Source organism: Salvelinus sp. IW2-2015, linkage group LG13 (assembly GCF_002910315.2).
Source record: "Salvelinus sp. IW2-2015 linkage group LG13, ASM291031v2, whole genome shotgun sequence".
Lineage (NCBI taxonomy): Eukaryota > Metazoa > Chordata > Actinopteri > Salmoniformes > Salmonidae > Salvelinus > Salvelinus sp. IW2-2015.
Genome location: NC_036853.1, coordinates 2,132,469 through 2,146,770, shown reverse-complemented (window position 1 = coordinate 2,146,770; position 14,302 = coordinate 2,132,469). Strand labels below are relative to the sequence as shown.

The window sequence follows — 14,302 nt, the reverse complement described above, 5'->3', positions numbered from 1 at the left end:
TATACTCCGCTCCTTCCCACCTGTTTTGAAACCCCCGTTCTCAGTGTCCACCTTCCGTTTTGCCATTTTTGATGGGTATCTGAAAGTTAATTTTACTGTGATGCTGACGACTGCTGTGCCAATAAATATTGAAATGAAGCAGCCTACTGCTCGGTGCGGTCACCGTTGCATTGTGGGAAATGTAGTATTGGTGCGTGTAAAGATCTGCGGGCTGCCGGCTTGCGTGCCGGTCTGCGGGCCGGTTCTAATAATAAATCAGATCATCCAGGGGCCGTAAAAAACCTTCTCGCGGGGCCGGATGTGGCCCGCGGGCCTTGACTCTGACATATGTGCCTTAAGACTTCTTCTGGAAGTTTACTGTAAAAAGGAGTCATTTTTGGATCTGTATATTATATTTCCCTCACTAACTTTAAACATCAGCTATCTGAGTAGCTAACCGATCGCTGCCAGCTATACATAGATCCATCTGTCATTAGCCCACCCAAGTCTACCTACCTCATCCCTATATTGTTTTTATTTACTTTTCTGCTCTTTTGCACACCAGTATCTCTACTTGCACATCATCATCTGCTCATTTATCACTCCAGTGTTAATCTGCTAAATTGTAATTACTTCGCTACTATGGCCTATTTATTGCCTTACCACCTCACGCYATTTGCACACACTGTATATAGACTTTMTTTTTTTCTATTGTGTTATTGACTGTACGCTTGTTTATTCCATGTGTAACTCTGTGTTGTTGTTTGTGTCTCACTGCTTTTGATTTGCTTTATCTTGGCCAGGTCGCAGTTGTAAATGAGAACTTGTTCTCAACTTGCTTACCTGGTTAAATAAAGGTGAAATAAAAAATACATTTAAAAAAGTAGTCATTTTTGGGATCTGTATTCAAATAGTTTTAAAAAGTAGTCATTTTTTCAGATTTGTATTCAAATAGTTCTAGTCACCTCGAAAGTAACTATTTGTTMCCCTGGAAAAATAGTTTATTTAAACAAAGCATAGTTAAAACTATAGTTACCCCACATCTGGTGTCCATGATACCCAGCTCACCTGACCAGGGCCTTGACYGTGGACCGTACCACGCTGGAGAGCAGGAAGAGAGGAGTGACCAGGATGTGGAACAGGGACAAGGAGGCGAAGGCYACAGCAGGGGACAGGTCAGCCTCCTCAGAGATGTGCACATGGACCACAAACGTCTAGAGGGAGATGACGAGAGGAGAGAGAAAAAGATTAATAATCACTCCAATAACCAGCATATACAGTATACTRTGGGTGAGGTCTGAATCTGGAATCAAACGCAAGTTAGCAACTCAAAYGTTTACATAAACATGCATTGATGTCAATGGTAGATGTGTGCTGTAGTCTGAGTTGTGCTCACATCTTACAGTACAGGATTTGGTCCTGAAATAATAAATATCCCTCAGAAAGATAAGCACTTAAAACTGATTTCTGCAAATGTTTTTACCGTTCATTTAGTTTGTGATTAACTTGAGAATTTCAGGGCTTAACAATGATAAGCAAATCGCTGTCTCCAAAACCCACATCGCACATCCAGAAGGACATCAGTTTGTCCTCTCTCTCTATCTCTATTTAATTTGTGTTCCAAAGGGTGAGGGATAAACCAATCACTGTCTCTTTCCAAAATACATTTCACTCATTCAAGGACCTCTCCTTGTGTTCTCTATGCCTGTCTGTTTGCCTGCATGCCTGCCTGCCTTCCTGTCTGTCTGCCATACTGGATTTGTCACCACACCAACAACTGCCTTGACGGCTCCAGCTACCATAAATAGAACTGGGATTTACAGTGGCCTGCCATGACACTAACCTCTACGGTGTCCCTGGGAAATGTCACTGGCCATCCTTTATAGTGTCAACATGCCAGACTGACTGGATTATGAGCGATACCACTCTAGTCTGGTCTGGTCTGTGCCTTTACCTGGGAAAAGGGAATTGCCCCATCCACTTGAAGGGGGAAATTGAGGTCAAAACATGGCTGTTCATGGTGAAATAAGTGAGGAGGACAGTAATTTGGGCTAGGCTGTAGGACAAGTATATATTATATATGTGAGGGAGGACAAGACATTTGGGCTAGGCATGGTACGACATAGTATATTATAATGTGAGGGAGGACCGACATTTGGGCTAGGCTGTAGACAGTAGTATATTTATAATGTGAGGAGGACAGATATTTGGGCTAGGCTGTAGACAGTAGTATATTATAATGTGAGGGAGGCAGACATTTGGCTAGGCTGTAGACAGTAGTATATTATAATGTGAGGGAGGACAGATATTTGGGCTAGGCTGTAGACAGTAGTATTTATAATGTGGAGGGAGGACAGACATTTGGGCTAGGCTGTAGACGTAGTATATTAATAGTGAGGGAGGACGATATTTGGGCTAGGCTGTAGACAGTAGTATATTATATGTGAGGGAGGACGACATTTGGCTAGGCTGTAGAAAGTAGTATATTATAATGTGAGGGAGGAACAGATATTTGGGCTAGGCTGTAGACAGTAGTATATTATAATGTGAGGAGGACAGTATTTGGCTAGGCTGTAGACAGTAGTATATTATAATGTGAGGGAGGACAGATATTTGGGCTAGGCTGTAGACAGTAGTATATTATAATGTGAGGGAGGACAGATTATTGGGCTAGGCTGTAGACAGTAGTTATTTATAATGTGAGGGGAGGACAGATTGGGGCTAGGCTGTAGACAGTAGTATATTATAATGTGAGGGAGGACAGACATTTGGCTAGGCTGTAGACAGTAGTATATTATAATGTGAGGGAGGACAGAATTTTTGGGCTAGGCTGTAGACAGTAGTATATTATAATGTGAGGGAGGACAGACATTTGGCTAGGCTGTAGACAGTAGTATATTATATGTGAGGGAGGACAGACATTTGGGCTAGGCTGTAGACAGTATATATTATATGTGAGGAGAACAGATATTTGGGCTAGGCTGTAGACAGTAGTATATTATAATGTGAGGGAGGACAGATTTGGGCTAGGCTGTAGACAGTAGTATATTATAAGTGAGGGAGGACAGATTTGGCCTAGGCTGTAGACAGTAGTATATTATAATGTGAGGGAGGACAGGATATTGGGCTAGGCTGTAGACAGTAGTATATTATAAATGTGAGGGAGGACAGACATTTGGGCTAGGCTGTAGACAGTAGTATATTATAATGTGAGGGAGACAGGTATTTGGGCTAGGCTGTAGACAGTAGTATATTATAATGTGAGGGAGGACAGACATTTGGCTAGGCTGTAGACAGTAGTATATTATAATGTGAGGGAGGACAGATTTGGGCTAGGCTGTAGACTAATATATATTATAATGTGAGGGAGGACAGCATTTGGGCTAGGCTGTAGACAGTAGTATATTATAATGTGAGGGAGGACAGACATTTGGGCTAGGCTGTAGACAGTAGTATATTATAATGTGAGGGGAGGACAGACATTTGGGCTAGGCTGGTAAGACAGTAGTATATTATAATGTGAGGGAGGACAGACATTTGGGCTAGGCTGTAGACAGTAGTATATTATAATGTGAGGGAGGACACGATATTTGGGCTAGCTGTAGACAGTAGTATATTATAAATGTGAGGGAGGACATATTTGGCTAGGCTGTAGACAGTAGTATATTATAATGTGAGGGAGGACAGATATTTGGCTAGGGCTGTAGACAGTAGTATATTATAATGTGAGGGAGGACAGTATTTGGGCTAGGCTTGTAGACAGTAGTATATTTATAATGTGAGGGAGGACCGATATTTGGGCTAGGCTGTAGACAGTAGTTATTATAATGTGAAGGGAGGACCGATATTTGGCGTAGGCTGTAGACAGTAGTATATTATAATGTGAGGGAGGACCGATATTTGGGCTAGGCTGTAGACAGTAGTATATTATATGTGAGGGAGGACCGATATTTGGGCTAGGCTGTAAGACAGTAGTATATTATAATGTGAGGGAGGACCGATATTTTGGGCTAGGCTGTAGACAGTAGTATATTATATGTGAGGGGGACCGATATTTGGGCTAGGCTGTAGACAGTAGTATATTATAATGTGAGGGAGGACAGGTATTTGGGCTAGGCTGTAGACAGTAGTATATTATATAAGTGAGGGAGGACAGATATTGGGCTAGGCTGTAGACAGTAGTATATTATAATGTGAGGGAGGACAGATATATGGGCTAGGCTGTAGACAGTAGTATATTATAATGGGAGGGAGGACAGATATTTGGGCTAGGCTGTAGACAGTAGTATATTATAATGTGAGGAGGACAGGTATTTGGGCTAGGCTGTAGACAGTAGTATATTATAATGGGAGGGGGAGGACAGATATTTGGGCTAGGCTGTAGACAGTAAGTATTTATAATGTGAGGGAGGACAGACATTTGGGCTAGGCTGTAGACAGTAGGATATTATAATGTGAGGGAGGACAGATATTTGGGCTAGGCTGTAGACAGTAGTATATTATAATGTGAGGGAGGACAGATATTGGGCTAGGCTGTAGACAGTAGTATATTATAATGTGAGGGAGGACAGACTTTGGCTAGGGCTTAGACAGTAGTATATTATAATGTGAGGGAGGAACAGATATTTGGGCTAGGCTGTAGACAGTAGTATATTATAATGTGAGGAGGACAGACATTTGGCTAGGCTGTAGAAGTAGTATATTATAATGTGAGGGAGGACAGACATTTGGGCTAGGCTGTCGACAGTAGTATATTATAATGTGAGGGAGGACAGATATTTGGGCTAGGCTGTAGACAGTAGTATATTATAATGTGAGGGAGGACAGACATTTGGGCTAGGCTGTAGACAGTAGTATATTATAATGTGAGGGAGGACAGACATTTGGGCTAGGCTGTAGACAGTAGTATATTATAATGTGAGGGAGGACAGACATTTGGGCTAGGCTGTAGACAGTAGTATATTATAATGTGTGAGGGAGGACAGACATTTGGGCTAGGCTGTAGACAGTATTATGAAGGGCACTTATGAGATATGAATAGGCATTTATGACTAGAATGAATACTCACGGGTCAGGACAGCTGCGATAGGGATGGCTGCGTTCATGAATACTGAGAACGAGGAAGACACATAGGCAACATTAGATATGTGACAGTATGGTTGAGATACTGTACAGACAGTTTGTTCCAGTCTTCCCTCTCTCAGTCTCTCTCTCTACAGAGTGTCTTTCCCCAGGATCTCAGGCTCTCTCTCTACAGAGTGTCTTTCTCCAGGATCTCAGTCTCTCTCTCTCTACAGACAGTGTCTTTCTCCAGGATCTCAGTCCTTCTCTACGAAGTGTCTTTCTCCAGGATCTCAGGCTCTCTCTCTACAGAGTGTCTTTCTCCAGGATCTCAGTCTCTCTCTTCTCAGAGTGTCTTTCTCCAGGATCTCAGTCACTCTCTCTACAGAGTGTCTTTCTCCAGGATCTCAGTCTCTCTCTCTACAGAGTGTCTTTCTCCAGGATCTCAGTCTCTCTCTCTACAAAGTGTCTTTCTCCAGGATCTCAGTCTCTCTCTCTACAGAGTGTCTTTCTCCAGGATCTCAGTCTCTCTCTCTACAGAGTGTCTTTCTCCAGGATCTACAGTCTCTCTCTCTACAGAGTGTCTTTCTCCAGGATCTCAGTCTCTCTCTCTACAGACAGTGTCTTCTCCAGGATCTCAGTCTCTCTCTCTACAGAGTGTCTTTCCCCAGGATCTCAGTCTCTCTCTCTACAGAGTGTCTTTCTCCAGGATCTCAGTCCTCTCTCTCTACAGAGTGTCTTTCTCCAGGATCTCAGTCTCTCTCTCTACAGAGTGTCTTTCTCCAGGATCTCAGTCTCTCTCTCTACAGAGTGTCTTTCTCCAGGATCTCAGTCTCTCTCTCTACAGACAGTCTTTCTCCAGGATCTCATCTCCTCTCTCTACAGAGTGTCTTTCTCCAGGATCTCAGTCTCTCTCTCTACAGAGTGTCTTTCTCCAGGAACTCAGCTCAACTGAATGGCTTACAGCGGTTTTGTCTAGGAACTAGAGCTACTGACTAAGAGATGCGCACACACACCATTGAACCATTTCATGCAGTAAAAGGGTGGAGATGGTTAAAGTTGTGAGCTTTTTGTACTGCGGTGGTCAGACAGTTTAATGCATTAATTTGCTGATATGATGTTTTATGTGGTGATAGGTTAAATTGAATATAGATATATTGGGAGCAGGTAGCCTAGTGGTTAGGCGTTGGACTAGTAACTGAAAGGTTGCTCTCGATACAGAGTATTAAAAAATCTGTCGTTCTGCCCTGAACAAGGCAGTTAACTCACTGTTTCTAGGCCGTCATTGAAAATAAGAATTTGTTCTTAACTGACTTGCCTAGTAAAAAATAAGGTAAAATAAAAAAAAACAAGGATAGATAGAATATACAAATCTAATTGCAAAATCTGGAGGATACGACAAGATGACTTAGAAGGCTAAGAATTAAACAGAGTTCATTACATGAAACTACTACTACAGTTCATACATTTTATGAGTTCTAGCAGGACTGACACAGAGTTGAGAGGGGTAACATTTTATGAACTCTAGTAGGACTGACACAGAGTTGAGAGGGGTAACATTTTATGAGTTCTAGCAGGACTGACACAGAGTTGAGAGGGGTAACATTTTATGAGTTCTAGTAGGACTGACAGAGTTGAGAGGGTAACATTTTATGAGTTCTAGTAGGACTGACACAGAGTTGAGAGGGGTAACATTTTATGAGTTCTAGTAGGACTGACACAGAGTTGAGAGGGGTAACATTTTATGAGTTCTAGTAAGACTGACACAGAGTTGAGAGGGGTAACATTTTATGAACATAACCTACTAGATATGGACCTGTAGAGGTAGGTAACATAACCTACTAGATATGGATGGTGTAGAGGTAGGTAACATAACCTACTAGATATGGATCTGTAGAGGTAGGTAACATAACCTACTAGATATGGATGGTGTAGAGCTCTGTGTATTTGAGGTAAGGTAACCTACTAGATATGGATGGTGTAGAGTTCTGTGTATTTGAGGTAAGGTAACCTACTAGATATGGATGGTGTAGAGGTCTGTGTATTTGAGGTAAGGTAACCTACTAGATATGGATGGTGTAGAGCTCTGTGTATTTGAGGTAAGGTAACCTACTAGATATGGATGGTGTAGAGCTCTGTGTATTTGAGTAAGGTAACCTACTAGATATGGACGTGTATAGGCAAAGGCCTGCAGACTGTTGAGTTCCTTGCCCCTGGTCTCCTCACACTGTGACAGAAGATGTGTTCCCAGGCGTACAGCTTCAGCAGCTTGATGCCCCGCAGCAGCTCATTGGTCTTCTTCAACCGCTCACTGGAGTACTCCTATAGGATGATACACACAAACATCTGAATGACTGGAGTACTCCTTCAACAGAATACACACAAACATGAACGACTCCTATACCATAATATACTCCTATAGGATAATACATACATGGAGTACTCCAGACTAATGGCCGAAGCAGTTCCGGTCCTGAATGATTTGTAATTGAATGAAGATTACTTTTTGGTTTGTTTTGTATTCGTTTTTTCTGACATTTGAGGAAGATTCAGGTTTTTGTTTTTCCCTGTTCCTTTTTGGATGACCACTCAGGGTTCAAGTTGGGGAGGATGACCACTCAGGGTTCAATTTGGGGAGGATGACCACTCAGGGTTCAAGTTGGGGAGGATGACCACTCAGGGTTCAATTTGGGGAGGATGACCACTCAAGGGTTCAAGTTGGGGAGGATGACCACTCAGGGTTCAAGTTGGGGAGGATGACCACTCAGGGTTCAAGTTGGGGAGGATGACCACTCAGGGTTGAGTGGGATAAGAAGGATAAGACACCCTCTTTCTGACTGATGGCTGACACAGGGGCATGTACATGACAGGCCTATCTGGCTTATATGATTATGATGTCATAATGCTTCTTGACAGTGTCATAAAGTGTATTTTCTACAAGTTATTTCAAATATTATGAAAGAAACATGACTGTAAATAATTMATTACAACAACAACAAAGATTTAAGAAACAAACTTTCAAACACATTTGAATAAATGTGGGTTTTGASACTCTTTTGTATGTGTCATAACCAGCCATAAAATAACGCAATATATGCCACAACAGGTGTGGATATTTGGGTCATCATGACAGCGTTAAGACCATATTATGACAAGTTATGTCAGCTGTTGTGACATATGACATGGTTATGACAAGTTATGTCTGCTGTTATTACATATTATGACATGGTTATGAACATTTCATAACGTGTTACAACACTGAGTGTCAGGCAAAGTGTTACCATTTGACAGCATGGCATTATGGGAATGAGCAGTGGGATAATTGGAGAGAGAGGCAAACAAAGCTCAAAKACATATTTTCTGATTAATGATTATGGTTGAAAAATAATAATTGTTCATAACAATCGACTTTAAAAAAATGATCAGTAAGAAACCAAAGGTTATCCATGAGTTTTAGCTGAAGATGTGTGTGTGTGCGTGCTGTCAAAGGATCACATTCTAATCTCTTCCACAAGGAAGATATGGAACAGTCTACACACAGGTTGTTAGATGGTTGGTCTCCTTGGAAGARTGCTATGTTACAGTCCACACAGAAYGCTGTTTATCAAACCGCTAATTGCTTAATGACGGGTGCTACTGTAGCACAGTTGGTAGAGCATGGTCCTTCCAACGCCAAGACAGTGGGTTTGATTCCTGGGACCACCTTTAAGTAAAATGTATGCATGCCTAGCTGTAAATCACTTTGGATTWAAAAAAAGTCTGCTAAATGRCATATTACTTACCAGAGTGCTCTGCTGTGCTTGGGACAGCTTGGTGGCCACAAAGTACTGGACAGGGGCCAGGACAGCGATGACTGTGGCCCCGATCAAGGCACTGATCCCCAGGAGGTAGTAGAGTAGAATCACCCCCACAATGATCTGGACAATACAATACACAAACTAGTTCAGGGTTTTTAAACCTTGGGAAATGTTGAGATCAGGGAAAATATTTGATTGTATGTCTGATTGAACATTTAGTTTAATGGAACATGACACTCTCTCTCTCTCTCTCTCTCTCTCTCTCTCTCTCTCTCTCTCTCTCTCTCGTATTCTTCCGTGGAAGTTTAGTAATCTCATTCTCATACACTCTCTGTCATTATTCAACAGCGGTAGTATCTCAATCTACTACCCACTCTGTACATTATTCAATCACGTAATCTCATCCTACTACCGTCTCTGTCATTATCAACCACAGGTAATGCTCAATCTCCTATCCTCTCTGTCATTATTCAACACACGTAATCTCATTCCTACTCCTGATTCAATCCCTAGTCATATATCAAGAATCATCATCTCTGTAAGTGTCTGTAGTCATTATTTCATACAATAATTCTCATCTTGATGCGGTCACTTAGCACCTGATGTTCATAGTATTCAGATACAGTAAGTCTCATCTATTCCTACCTCTCTGTAATGAATCTATCAAAAACTAGCAGTGATATCTCATGCTGACACCTACATCTGTCATTTTCAACACCTAATCCTCATCTCCTACCTCTCTGATCATTATTCAGACACCACTGTAATCATCTCCACCTCATTCTACCTCATTAGTCAACAGGTACATCCGATACGTTCTCTGTCATTATTCAACTACCATCAGGTACTTTTCTCCATCTCTACCTCCTCTCGATCATTCTATAAATTCAAACCGTTACACGGTAGTCCCTTCTAAAGGATCTAACTATCAATCATCATGATCATCTCCAATTCAAAGGGCAACACATAGTAGTCCTCAATCTTACTGACCATTCTTTCTTGTCATTTTTTATTGGCAACCTTCTTTACCATTGTCATAAATGTACTAAGTTCATCATTACGGAGCCTTATGATCGTTATTATTACACACATGGTAAAGTACATCATCTAATAACCGGATTGTCTCTCTGTTCATAATATGTATTGGAAAGGAGAAAGTGGAACGAACGGGATACCGCTCAGACCCACGACGACAGAGGAGGACCAGCAATAACTCTACTACCGTCATGACTGATGCCGAATCAGATCATATGATAGCACAAGACCGGTAAAGTCCTGCAGTACTAGAGCGCGACTACTCTGGTGCATCTAGAGACAGCACAACAAAGACAGAACGAGACACACGACGTATCACGTCGCACAGCCATCCATCGACGATACTACCACGACAATCTCGTGATCACTAGATACTCCACCAAACACAGTAATCTCATCTCCTACCACTCTCTGGTTAATGGCATATTGTGTGTGTGTGTGTGTGTGGTTGTGTGTGTGTGTGTGTGTGTGTGTGTGTGTGTGTGTGTGTGTGTGTGTGTGTGTGGTGTGTGTGTGGTGTGTGTGTGTGTGTGGTGTGTGTGTGTGTGTGTGTGTGTGTGTGTGTGTGTGTGTGTGTAGAGAGAGAGAGAGTGTCATGTTCCATTAACTAAATGTTCAATCAGACATACAATCAAATATTTTCCCTGATCTCAACATTTCCCAAGGTTTAAAAACCCTGAACTAGTTTGTGTATTGTATTGTCCAGATCATTGTGGGGGTGATTCTACTCTACTACCTCCTGGGGATCAGTGCCTGGCGGGTCATGTCGCTGTCGCTGGCCCCGTCCAGTACTTGTGGCCACCAAGCTGTCCCAAGCACAGCAGAGCACTGGTAAGATATTCATATTAGCAGACTTTTTTTAAATCCAAAGTGATTTACAGCTAGGCATGCATACATTTACTTAAAGGTGGTCCAGGAATCAAACCACTGTCTTGGCGTTGGAAGGCCATATGCTCTACCAACTGTGCTACATAGCACCCGTCATTAAGCAATTACGGTTTGATAAAACATTCTGTGTGGACTGTAACATAGCACTCTTCCAAGGAGACCAACCATCTAACAACCTGTGTGTAGACTGTTCCATATCTTCCTTGTGGAAGAGATTATGTTATGTGATCCTTTGACAGCACGCATACACACACATCTTCAGCTAAAACTCATGGATAACCTTTGGTTTCTTACTGATCATTTTTTTAAAGTCGATTGTTATGAACAATTATTATTTTTCAACCATAATCATTAATCAGAAAATATGTCTTTGAGCTTTGTTTGCTCTCTCTCCAATATCCCACTGCTCATTCCCATAATGCCATGCTGTCAAATGGTAACACTTTGCCTGACACTCAGTGTTGTAACACGTTATGAAATGTTCATAACCATGTCATAATATGTATACAGCTGACATAACTTGTCATAATGTCACATGCATAATACTTGTCATAATGTCATACTACACAATATCACACACTATTGTGCATAATTGCATTATGTTACTGGACTGTTATGACAGGAGTTCTTACTTATAAGGACTATACAAAAGAGTCGATCAAAACCCACATTTATTCAAATGTGTTTGAGAAAGTTTGTTTCTTAAATCTTTGTTGTTGTTGTATGAATTATTTCATACAGCATGTTTCTTTATAATTTTGAAATAACTTGTAGAAAATTACACTTTATGACACTGTCAAGAAGCATTATGACATCATAATCATATAAGCCAGATAGGCCTGTCATGTACATGCCCCTGTGTCAGCCATCAGTCAGAAAGAGGGTGTCTTATCCTTCTTATCCCACTCAACCCTGAGTGGTCACTCTCCCCAACTTGACCCTGAGTGGTCATCCTCGCCCAACTTGAACCTGAGTGGTCATCCCTCAACTTGACCCTGATGGCACCCAATTGAACCCTGAGTGGTCATCCTCCCAACTTGACCCCTGAGTGGTCATCACTCTCCCAAATTGAACCCTGAGTGGTCATCCTCCCCAACTTGAACCCTGAGTGGTCATCCTCCCCAAAATTGAACCCTGAGTGTCATCCTCCCCAACTTGAACCCTGAGTGGTCATCCAAAAAGGACAGGGAAAAACAAAAACCTGAATCTTCCTCAAATGTCAGAAAAAACGAATACAAAACAAAACCAAAAAGTAATCTTCATTCAATTACAAATCATTCAGGACCGGAACTGCTTCGGCCATTAGTCTGGAGTACTCCATGTATGTATTATCCTATAGGAGTATATTATGGTATAGGAGTCGTTCATTGGTGTATTGCTGTTGAAGGATGTACTCCAGTCATTCGATGTTTCCGTCTGTGTATCATCCTATAGGAGTACTCCAGTGAGCGGTTGAAGAAACACAATGAGCTGCTGCGGGGCATCAAGCTGCTGAAGCTGTACGCCTGGGAACACATCTTCTGTCACAGTGTGGAGGAGACCAGGGGCAAGGAGCTCAACAGTCTGCAGGCCTTTGCCCTATACACGTCCATATCTAGTAGGTTACCTTACCTAAAGGTTACACTTACGAGCTACTAATACACAGAGCTCTACACCATCCATATCTAGTAGGTTACCTTACCTCAAATAATCACAGACCTCTACACCATCCATATCTAGTAGGTTACCTTACCTCAAATACACAGAACTCTACACCATCCATATCTAGTAGGTTACCTTACCTCAAATACACAGAGCTCTACACCATCCATATCTAGTAGGTTATGTTACCTACCTCTACAGATCCATATCTAGTAGGTTATGATACCTACCTCTACACCATCCATATCTAGTAGGTTATGTTACCTACCTCTACAGTCCATATCTACGTAGGTTATGTTCTAATATATAATAGTTCACCTCCTCTCAACTCTGTGTCAGTCTTACTAGAACTCATAAAATGTTACCCCTCTCAACTCTGTGTCAGTCCTACTAGAACTCATAAAATGTTACCCCTCTCAACTCTGTGTCAGTCCTACTAGAACTCATAAAATGTTACCCTCTCAACTCTGTGTCAGTCCTACTAGAACTCATAAAATGTTCTACTCCTCCAACTCTGTGTCAGTCCTGCTAGAACTCATAAAATGTTACCCCTCTCAACTCTGTGTCAGTCCTACTAGAGTTCATAAAATGTTACCCCTCTCAACTCTGTGTCAGTCCTGCTAGAACTCATAAAATGTATGAACTGTAGTAGTAGTTTCCTGTAATGAACTCTGTTTAATTCTTAGCCTTCTAAGTCATCTTGTCAGTTCCTCCAGGATTTGCAATTAGATTTGTTTTTGCAATATCAACTATTTCCTGTGTATTTTTTTTATTTTACCTTTATTTTACTAGGCAAGTCAGTTAAGAACAAATTCTATTATTCAATGACGGCCTAGAAACAGTGAAGTTAACTGCCTTTTGTTCAGGGGCAGAACGACAGATTTGTACCTTGTCACGCTGCGGGGATTCATGCAAGACCTACTCTTTCAGTTCTAGTCCACGCTCTACCACCATAGGCTACCTGCTGCCCCAATTATATCCAATGGCTTGCAAATTTAACCTATCACCACATAAAACAGTCATATCACAGCAATATTAATGCATTAAACTGTCTGACCACCGCAGTACAAAAGGAGGGCTCAACAAACTTTAACCAATTCTCACCTTTTATACTGCATGAAAATGGTTTCAATGTGTGTGTGCGCATCTCTCAGTGTCTAGATGCTCTAGCTTAGTCCTAGACAAAACCGCTGTAAGCCATTCATTTGAGGAGGCTCCTGAGAAGACACTCTGTAGAGAGAGAGACTGAGATCTGAAAAGACACTCTGTAGAGAGAGAGACTGAGATCTGAGAGACTGTCTGTGAGAGAGAGCTATGCTAGAAGACACTCGGAGAGAGGAGACTGAGATCCTGGAGAAAGACACTCTGTAGAAGAGAGAGACTGAGATCCTGGGAGAAGACACTCTGTAGAGAGAGAGACTGAGATCCTGGAGAAAGACACTCTGATAGAGAGAGAGACTGAGATCCTGGAGAAAGACACTCTGTAGAGAGAGAGACTGAGATCCTGGAGAAAGACACTCTGTAGAGAGAGAGACTGAGATCCTGGAGAAAGACACTCTGTAGAGAGAGAGACTGAGATCCTGGAGAAAGGACACTCTGTAGAGAGAGAGACTGAGATCTGGAGAAAGACACTCGTAGAGAGAGAGACTGAGATCCTGGAGAAAGACATCTTGTAGAGAGAGAGACTGAGATCCTGGAGAAAGACACTCTGTAGAGAGAGAGACTGAGATCCTGGAGAAAGACACTTCTGTAGAGAGAGAGACTGAGATCCTGGAGAAAGACACTCTGTAGAGAAGAGAGACTGAGATCCTGGAGAAAGACACTCTGTAGAGAGAGACGACCTGAAGATCCTGGAGAAAGGACACCTCTGTAGAGAGAGAACTGAGAACCTGTGAGACTCC

At 41.9% G+C, this 14,302-nt stretch overlaps 1 protein-coding gene across 1 annotated transcript in view; it reads right to left on the bottom strand.

Moving 5' to 3' along the window:
• Positions 1-14,302, bottom strand: part of LOC111971785 (ATP-binding cassette sub-family C member 8-like) — a 171,267-nt gene that overhangs the window by 85,969 nt on the left and 70,996 nt on the right. Inside the window, 6 exon segments of the mRNA XM_023998598.2 lie at positions 1,048-1,193; positions 5,049-5,089; positions 7,202-7,222; positions 7,225-7,266; positions 7,269-7,362; positions 8,823-8,957. Coding sequence (XP_023854366.1) covers positions 1,048-1,193; positions 5,049-5,089; positions 7,202-7,222; positions 7,225-7,266; positions 7,269-7,362; positions 8,823-8,957 — 479 coding nt within the window.